The 9,782-nt window shown below is 42.0% G+C and overlaps 1 protein-coding gene across 2 annotated transcripts in view; it reads right to left on the bottom strand.

Moving 5' to 3' along the window:
• Positions 1-2,824: 2,824 nt before the first annotated feature.
• The window catches only part of LOC143286485 (tRNA wybutosine-synthesizing protein 2 homolog), a 9,177-nt gene continuing 2,219 nt past the window's right edge, over positions 2,825-9,782 (bottom strand). The window contains exons 3-6 of one of the 2 annotated variants that reach the window (XM_076594061.1): positions 9,083-9,233; positions 7,531-7,640; positions 6,837-6,994; positions 2,825-4,409 (exon numbers count right to left, since the gene is read on the bottom strand). In XM_076594061.1, coding sequence (XP_076450176.1) covers positions 3,378-4,409; positions 6,837-6,994; positions 7,531-7,640; positions 9,083-9,233 — 1,451 coding nt within the window. In that variant the 3' untranslated portion in view covers positions 2,825-3,377. The remainder of the gene's footprint in view (positions 4,410-6,836; positions 6,995-7,530; positions 7,641-9,082; positions 9,234-9,782) is intronic. The other variant, XM_076594062.1, reaches the window with a different exon arrangement.

Raw genomic sequence — 9,782 nt, 5'->3', positions numbered from 1 at the left:
TCAATAGCTTCAGTCCTCGGAACAGGTTTATTGAGTAATTGATAAATCAACTGACTGACAGAATGCGAGGGGGGGTGGGGAGAGAGAGAGAGAGAGAAGAAAAAGACAGACCGAAAAACACTCCGGCCGAAAACTTGTAAAGAATGCCGATGTAAGCCCTATCAGTGTCAAGAGTGCTCTTGTGAGTGTGTGTGTTTGCCCGCGCGGGGGTGGTGGGAAGGTCGTGCACTGGGTGAGGAAACGTATTAATTAACGCGCCGGAGTTACGTAATAATTTCTCTCTCTCTCTCTCTCTCTCTCTCTCTCTCTCTCTCTCTCTCTCTCTCTCCCTCTCTCTCTCGGTTTAGCATGTCACGGTGTGTAGCCAAAAGTAATTTTGACGATGTCTGCAATCATGTCATGTATAGTATGTGTGACAGGACAATAAACATCAATCTCCTTCTTGCAGAATCATGCATAAAACCCAGTTCTTAATGTCACTGTCGATTGTGTTCCTCAGTGTCAATGCCGCGCTCACTGTTACGGTTGGAAGCACGAAAGATCGTCGACAGCAATAACAAAGCTTCAGTAAAATTTCAATTTTAGTAATCTCAGATATCAAGAGAGACCAATGCATGCATATGAAATGAGTAATATTGGAATGTTGTGCAACTACGACATCCCTGCAGATGTCTTAGTCTTCCTCCACACCATCCCAGAATGTAACACACTGCCCCAAGAGGTCACAGCCGAGTCACTGGACTGCTTCAAGTCCAGACTGGCTTCCAGCTGTGACACAACTGAGATTTAAACCTCCCCCCCCCCCAAGCCCCCTCGTCCCCCCCACCCTCTCCAGCCTCGTCCCACTACCCCCAACACTACCATGTTTAGTCCCCTCCCACCCTGCTTGCCAGCAATGGTAAGTAGTGTCTTCTTGGCCGGGACCGCTATGGTTGCCAGACTGGCCTTGCTGGAGGTAGGAACACACCAGTGGACTGCGTACCATCTCCCCTATCAATTAATAGCACATCCTTCGGCAGCCCATTTAAACTGTGCCCAACAGCAACCTCCCACAAAACGATAATATTCATCATACTGATGTTGGTTGTCAAGAAGAAGTCAGAGTGGGCTAGCGCATAGTGCCCAGGGAACTGGGTGGAGTTATAGTTAACTACTGGTAACTGACTGGTAGCCCAAATGGATGATATGACACCTGGTAATTGGGCGTTTCTTTGAAATGACAGTTTCAATTGATGATTACACTTGCGGAGCTGCAACTCTAATCGATTAAAAAAAAAAAATTATAGCTTACATGGTAATACTTCCTCAGACATGCAGATGTTCAGGGAAATCAGCGTACTTACAGGCTTGCTGGTGACGCAACAACATGTGGTCTGCATTTGGGAAATTCTGAAATCCTAAGAAAAATAAGATCGTACCTCAAAAACCAGATACAAGACCATCACACCATCGATCACCTCACAGAAAGAAACTGAGAGGGAGCAGCTGTAAGTCTAGCTTGAAAGGTAGCATATAGGGTACTGTCCTTTGCAAATCAAACAAATATTGGCATCGATTCCAAACCAACCTTGCACTAATTTCTTCAAATACATTAGACTTAGCAACAGGCTAGGCGCCATGTTCATGATCTTTTCCCACTCTCTTGCGGCATATCGGTGGCAGCATGAGTGTGTGTGAGGGGGGCAGGCAGGTGTATATATGTCTCTGAGAAATCTGTTCATGTGTGAGTGGATAAATGTGTGTTCGAGTGTGTGTGTGCATGCTGCGGAAGCTGCGATACATAGGAATGTGTGTGCGGGAAGGCAAGGTAATGTGGGAGATGGGCAATGCAGGTGTGTGTGCACGCACGTGTATGACTTCAATATGTCAGGATTCGTATGCCTTTGTGTGTAGACGTTGGGCCTGTGAACATATTGTTTGTGCTTTCATATATATGTGAGACTGCATATTTGTTGCATATCTGTTGTGCCTTCTGTGTTTGTGTTTATTTCCATTTTTCTATTCAATTATCAATATTATCATTATTGTTATTCATATTATCATTATTTCCTTTTTTCTATATTGTTTCATTTACCTATTGCTTTCATTTTTTTTTCTTTTTCTATTTTTTCATATATTCATTCATAAATTTAATTATATATCAATTCATTTCTTTATTTTATGTACCTTATCTTACTTCATTTTATTTTCCCTCAAGGTCTGACTGTGCATGCTGGGTTACGCTGCTGTCAGGATCTGCTTAGCATGCAGATGTGGTGTATATGGATTACAGTGTCTGAGTGCAGTGACGCCTCCTTGAGTAACTGAACTCAACTGGAACTGGGAGCAAATGAAATATTTGGAGGATAACTGAGGCTGGGAATAACTGAGCTGCAACAGGATAATCAAAGTTACACTGATGTAATTATAGCAAGTGTAGTGTCAGCAGCAGCAATAGCAAGGATAGGCACTGGGGAGAAAGTGATTAAGGCGAGAGGTGTAAAATAAAATCTCTAACATTATCCTCAATGTCCCAAAATCAATGAAAGGATTATAATCATATTCTTGTTTGTGTGTATGTGTGTGTGTCCTAGTGCATGCGTCTATATCTCCATTTTCATGATAACCAAAGGACAGATGAAAAGACCACCAACTGATTTTGATTTTATTTGTCATCTTATCCAGAAAATCAATGCATGTCTTTCCTTTCTGAGCACAACCACCACCACCTTCTTGCATTAAGCCAGAGAGACAGACATATGGACAGACAGAGAAAGAGAGAAGAAAATAAAACAGGGAAGAGATGATGCACAAACTATACAGACAAGTACAAGTGAGCAAAACACGCAGTTTATTTTCTTAAAGTCATGTGCGCACGCACACTCACATACACACAAGCGCATACACACACATCCACCCACAATAACACCGAATAAATTATTGGCAAAAAGTACACACACATAAACAGGCAGTTGTCAATTTTCTCTTTCAAAACCTGACCACTGTTGCGAAAGAGAAAATTGACCACTGCAATGAACTGCAGCCTGTCTCTACCCTTTCAAAAACATGACCTTTTGGGCAAAAGCTGATATTAAATGTCTCATGAATTATATATAATTTCAAAGATTTTTTCAAGTATCTATTTTACATAATTCAGAAACTGCTCAACTTTGGTTTTATGATTCATAACTATTCCTATTACTTAATTATCTTTTCACTCATTTTCTAAACAATGTATTGTTTATTTATTTGCTGATCATTCATATACATATTCCTTCACTTTTATTCATCTGTCAGAGAATTGTAAATGTAAAACACAATCTGTACACATACATATTCCTTCACTTTAATTCATTTATCATAGAATTGTAAATGTACCACACAATCTGTTACTAACATCACAGACCACTACAATCACCACTGTCCACTGAAGTCAATGGAGTGCAGTGAACATCCAGAACAATGTGATGGACATGAGGGGCGTAGGACTTGACGTTCTCAATATGCACCACTGACACATACCACCCCCCTCCTTGTTCCTTCTCCAGCAGAGTCTTCAGGCTTCTGCACACATGCTCTCCCCACTTCTGCCATGCAGCTATCTTCAAACCATATCTTCTGTTGTGTGCTGCAACATCACTCCGTTCAGGTGTGTTAGGATGAATCACGCTGCCCTGTGATTGGCCGTTTTTCTCACAGCAAGGTGCTGCCAGAATGGGTTCTGTAAGAGAAGGGTCACACATGATGTGTGGTGGTTTAGACTGATGTGAGAGGAAAGGATCACCATATTGTTCAGTTTTCTGGGGACAAGACTGAGAGTTGGCGCATGAGGTGGAGAGAGCAGACATGCCCTGATCTCGCTGAACTAAGCTGTCTCTTTCAGCAGTGTAACCTCTCAACTGTTTTCCCTCGCTCTCCATCTTCAGGTCAGAATCTGTCTGGAATTTGTTTCTGCCTTCAACAGACTCTGACGGGAGACTGGATAAGTTGCTTGTATCAATAACGTTTGTCTGGAAAATCTTTTCCAGCGGTGTTACCCCAGTTTCCTGCAGTGAAGCTGCCTGCATTTGTGATAGAACTTCCCTGCTTCTCTCTTTCAGTGCAGAGGCTTGCATCTGCGACAGAACTTCTGCACATTTTCTGTTCAAATCTGTTCTGATTCTCTCCTGTTTGACACCTCCTTCTGTTGCTGCTCCTTTTGCAGCAGCGGAAAACTCTGGAGACTCTTGACGAACGCTGACAGCAGGGCCTGTAGCTGTTCCCTGGATGACTGGGTGCCTCTCCCCCTCAGCTGTCTGACTGTTGACATTGCCATGAATGTGCAGCATGCCTCCTGTGGGTTTCAGGACACGGCAGGCTACAGGCCAGCCTTCCTCAGAGCTGGGGATCAGGCCCAGGTTGATGCGGTCTGCCACGCCCCTCAGCTTTAGCTGCAATAGACACGTGCATGCACACACCGATGCATTCATGTGCACATGCACGCACACATTCCCCCACACACACATACACACATACGCACAGACACACACACACACACACAACACACACACATATGCACACACAAACACACACACACACACACAGAGAAAATATTAGATTTTATGTTACTAATTTAAATAAATACCTCTTCATTTCCAAGTTATACTTAATGAAAGACTGTCAATGATTGTCAACATTATCACAAAGTTATTCAATCAACAATTTGTTTTGCTCAATTAATGCTTTTCCCCCCCTCTGAAACGCAGCCATGACAAACACAATGAAACTGGTTTTTGAAAAACAAAACAATCCCAAATCCTTTTCCTGTTCATGAGGAGGATGGACTGTCCAGCCAAAATTTGCAAGAGCAATAAAAAATCAATCCAAGATTTATGATGATTATGAAGCCTGCTCAAGATTGAAATTTTGGCATTAGATACTGTGCTGTCAAAAGAACGGAACTGAACAAATAGAAAAGACCAAAATAAAACAAGACAGATTACAATACAACACATCTTTTTGAGTATAAGACGTGCGGCATTGTTCTGAATGCGTTGTAGGGTGTGAATAGAAGATTCATTCACACCAGACAGAGTGAATTGCAGTAGTCGATACGAGACATAATGAAACAGGGGACCAGTTTGACAGTTGCTTCGGAAGAAAGATGTTTTCTGATCAGGCTGAAGCAACGAAGGTGGTAGTAGCAAGATTTTGCAGTTTGGGTAACAAAGTTTTGCATGGAAAGGGTAGAATCAAGGTGGATACCCAGATTCTTGGCGGAGTCAGAAATTGGAATGGATGTGTTGCATAGTTGAAGAGAAAGAGAGGGGGGCAGTTGAGAGAGCTTTTGACGTGTGCTGATCAGAATTGCTTCTATCTTGTCGTCATTGAGCTGAAATTTATTGTTTGTCATCCAGTTCTTAATGTCAGAGTAACAGTCAGCTGTGCAAGTCAAGAGGGTCTGTATATTGTCGGGTGAGTCACTGTCATGAAGTTGGTGTCATCAGCGTAGAAGTGGTGTTTAAGGGAGTGGGATGTGATGATGGTCAACAGGGGAGAGGTCTAAAGAGTGAAGAGAACAGGGCCAAGGACAGATCCTTGTGGAACACTACAGGTCAGATCTGCAGGCCTAGAATGAGTGCCATTGATGAGTACAGTCTGTTTTCTGAGAGATAAGAGGTGAACCAAGAGAGGGCCATGTCAGAGATACCAAAGTGTGCTGGAGTCTAGTGAGGAGAATAGTATGATAAATGGTATCAAAGGCTGCAGACAGGTCAAAGAGAGTAAGAAGACAGACTTTACCAGAATCGGTTGCAAGGAGGAGGTCAATGAGAATGTGGAGGGGGGCTGTTTCAATACTATGGAACTGGTGGTAGGCTGACTGAAAAGAACTGAGAAGATTGTTGGTGAAGAGGTGAGAGTTCAGCTGATTGAGGATGACTTTTTCTGAGAGTTTTGAGTTCATTTGGATCGAGGCTGTGTTTCTTGAGGAGAGGGTGGACAATGGCAGACTTAAAAGAATCAGGGACAGTTCCAGTTTCCAGGGAAGGAGAGTAGGAAGACAGTCAGAGTAGAAGAGTAGAAGCTGGAAGATTATCAAGTTCACAAGTTTTGAGAGACATGGACCTGATTGTATTGAGAAGTTCATCGTGTGAGACTGGGGTGAAAGTGCTAAGTGGTGAACCAGAGAAGGGTGGGTTGGGTGGGCAGGGTTGACAAGGTGTTGCGTCAAGCTTTTCACAGAGAGTTTGTATTTTGGTGGTGAAGTAGTTGGAGAATACAGTTGGGAGTTCTTCATGAGGGTGTGTTGCTGGGAGAGGTGAACTTTTTTGTGTGCCAAGAAGATGATTCATAGTTGTGAAGAGTTCTTTAGAGGAAGAGTAGGCCACAATTTTGTTTTGAAAGTAGAAGGGGGTTCAGGCACAAGCAGTCTGCACATCTACTGACCTGAGAAATTAGAACAATCTCCATCATTAACTCACCTGGCAATGTGATTGAAAATCTAATGCTTTAAGTTTGACCTTTTCAGTGCCAAACCAATTTTATGTTCAATGACAACCAAAGGATGTTTTGGTCACAGAGGGAAATTTCTAATTCTAGCATGCAAACCATTAAGAGGAAGTATATAACTTACACTTTTTTAAAAGGAAAATGAACACACAATTTCATATGAAAGTAATGATTTTGCAAAAGGAAAATTCCTACAATCTTGCAGACAGAAATTTCTGTCCTGGGTCCCTTTTTTGCATGCCAGAAGGGGACAGAAACTTTCATCCTGGGACACTCGAAGGGCTAATCATTCTGATGGTGCACCCATTGCAGCAAGATGAAACCCTGTTGCTCACAACAAAACAAAACAACAGAACAGAGCAGAGCACCTGGCGGTTGTCTCCAGGGTGCACAGTGCAGCGTGTGTCAACGCAGTTCAGTTCCAGATTCCTCCTGAGCGCTGCCACAGCATGGGGGTTCCACTCACAGGCGTGCACATGGCTGGCGCCTGTGTGGACCAGGTAGGGCAAGGTGAAGTAGCCAATACCTGTCATCCATCAACAACACGATCATAAATATAATATTTTACGGACTACAAGTAACATGCTTCATCAGATTACAAGGCACATCCTCTAAATTCTAAAGAATTTCTGATTTCAACAATATATATAAGGTGCAGCATATTATCAAGTGTGCATCAGAATGAAAGAAGTTTCTATGGGTCGCAACCACAGCCGTGTCAAAGAAGCCCTTACATCATCACTGAAACTCTCTTCACATGCTGCCTGATTTATTTCATTGTTTGTTCAGTCGATCTCCACTTTCTTGAATCTGTTCTGTCTGCGTTCCTCCTGGTGAGTTGTTTCAGAGCTATTTTCATTTCAGTGGAAGATTTCATTCGTCTTTATAACAACATAAAAGTCCTGCCCAAACCTGTGAAACAAGTATTCATCCAAAGTTTGCACACCTGTATATGATAAGTCCTGTCCATATCTGTGAAACAAGCACACCTCCCAAACTTTTATACCTGCAAGTCCTGTCCATATAGATCTATGAAAAGAACTTAATCCCAAGTTTTCATACCTGCATATAAGTCGATGACAGTTTCTCCTTTGCAATCAAACTTTGCAATGCGCAGTTTTTCACTGATGTTGCCAGCGCTGAACATGCAGCAAGTAAGATCATACTCATACCTTGAAAAATAAACAGAAAAAGAAAAAAAGAGCTGTTTAATACATGTCATATCATATCAAAGAATGAAAATGACTGAATCAAATTACACACACACAAATTTATACACACGCACACGCACACACACACACACACACACACACACTTACAATTGCCTTTATCACTATGAAAATAAAAAGAACAGAAATCAAAATCATAAACAGATATCCCACGAGAGAGATAGAGTGAGAGAGAGGGAAGCCAGGGAGAAAGAGAGAGAAAGAAAGAGAGGGGGTAGGGGTGTGTGGGGACGTGGGGTGGGTAGAGATAGATAACTACTGTTAACGGAGTTATCAAGCCATGTGGAAATACACCTGTAGGACTCTCAAGTCTGCTTTTGTCACATTAGTCCATATTATGACAAAATCGAATTTTTCATTTTATCTATCTTTAGTGAACTTTTCAAAATTTTATTCACAGGCTCATTTCTTATTTTCATATCTGAAGAAAACGCACATCTTCACAAAAATACAGAGAAAAAAGGAGAAGTAAAACTTGTCAGTTCATAATCTAAAACAGACATTTTAAAAACCATATTTAAATTTTTCATATTAAAGGCTTCTTAATGTACAATACACTAGAACAAAACGTTATGTTGGAGTCTGGTATCTTTTAAAAAATCCAAACAATAATGCAATATTTTCATTGTCAGTATGACTCAGGAAAAAAGTATGTCACAGTGATACATGTGTACACATGCATAAACATGCACACACAGAAATATACACGCACACCTCACCTCACCTATGCCTGTTGCCCCATTTGGGACATAAAACGTCAACAAGCACTCAAACCATCCTGGTCCTGTGCCAGTCACTCCAGCTGTCCCCAAGTTTGGCCTGTCCTCTTCACGTCTGCCTCCGGCTTGCAGTGCCATGTATTTCTTGGCCAGCCTCTTTTCCTTTCCCCCTGTGGGTTCCTGGTGAGAGCTTGCCTTATAACATTGGATGCAGGTTTGCGGAGCATGTGGCCCATCAATCTCCAGCATCTTCGGAGGATCTCTTCTTTGGCAGGCTGTTTATTTGTTCCCAAAGTTTTCATTACTGATTCTGTCTGTCAGAAGAATCCTTCTGAGGCAAGTGTTGATGGAAAGTCTGGATTCTCTTCATGGCAAATAAAGTGATTCTCCAGGTCTCTGCTCTATACAGCAGGACAGGTTTCACTCTACTGCTGGAGATCCTCATCTTGATGTCAACTGTGAGATCTTTGGATCCCCACATATTCTTCAGCTGATGGAAAGCTGCCCTTGCCTTGTCAATGTGGGTTCTAATATTAACACCATACACACATAACATTTGCATGTTTTCTTCTCCCCCTAACCATTACAACCACTGAAAGACAGAAAAAAGAAAAAGAGTCATTATACACTGGTCAGTCAAGGAATAATCTAAGCCGGTCTTCTCACCTGATGGCATTGTCAACATGCTGCACAACAGCATTTTCTCCAAGCAGCAATGAGACCTGCGGGGATCGAAACCCATCTGCACTGATGACTGACTGGCGGGCCACACGGCTGGCTCTTGTACACTTGGCCACTGTCAACCACAGCTTCTGCCCTGCAGATTTATCGATAAAGGTGACATAAAAACGAGAGTGGAAAAGGTTGGAGGGGGGGCAGGATTCTGTATCAAAATTTAGGGGAAAAATTATCTCAACATTTTGTCAGTGGCAGCCAAAACAACATTTTGTGATTATCATCAGGTAAGACATTCTGAGTGTTTACTTGTCTGTTGTTAGTTTTGTTTGGTTTAAACATCTTTAATCAGAATGCATGGAGATAAAAAAGAAAAAAGAGAAAAAGAAAAAGAGCTGCAAGAAGCACAAACATAAATTTCATCATGACACTAAGAGTAAGAAGTATTTCCAATGTAGTGTTATTTGATACATGTGCACAAGTTTAGAACCAAATAACTGACAGTTTGGTTTCTGGGTAACTTGTGTTCCAAAGCACATGATAAAACAGACAGGCAGGTAGGTGTGCACATGGGTGTTGTTGCCAGTTCAATATTCATGCACATGCGCACAGAGACACATTCCCAGTGGATGAAATGTACCTCTGCAGACTCCATGCTTCCAACTTCATTCCCCTAAGCATTAAAACCACT

This window comes from Babylonia areolata, chromosome 10 (assembly GCF_041734735.1).
Source record: "Babylonia areolata isolate BAREFJ2019XMU chromosome 10, ASM4173473v1, whole genome shotgun sequence".
NCBI classification, from domain to species: Eukaryota; Metazoa; Mollusca; class Gastropoda; order Neogastropoda; family Buccinidae; genus Babylonia; species Babylonia areolata.
Note: the sequence above shows the minus strand (reverse complement) of the source record. Positions and strands in the feature narration are given on the sequence as shown.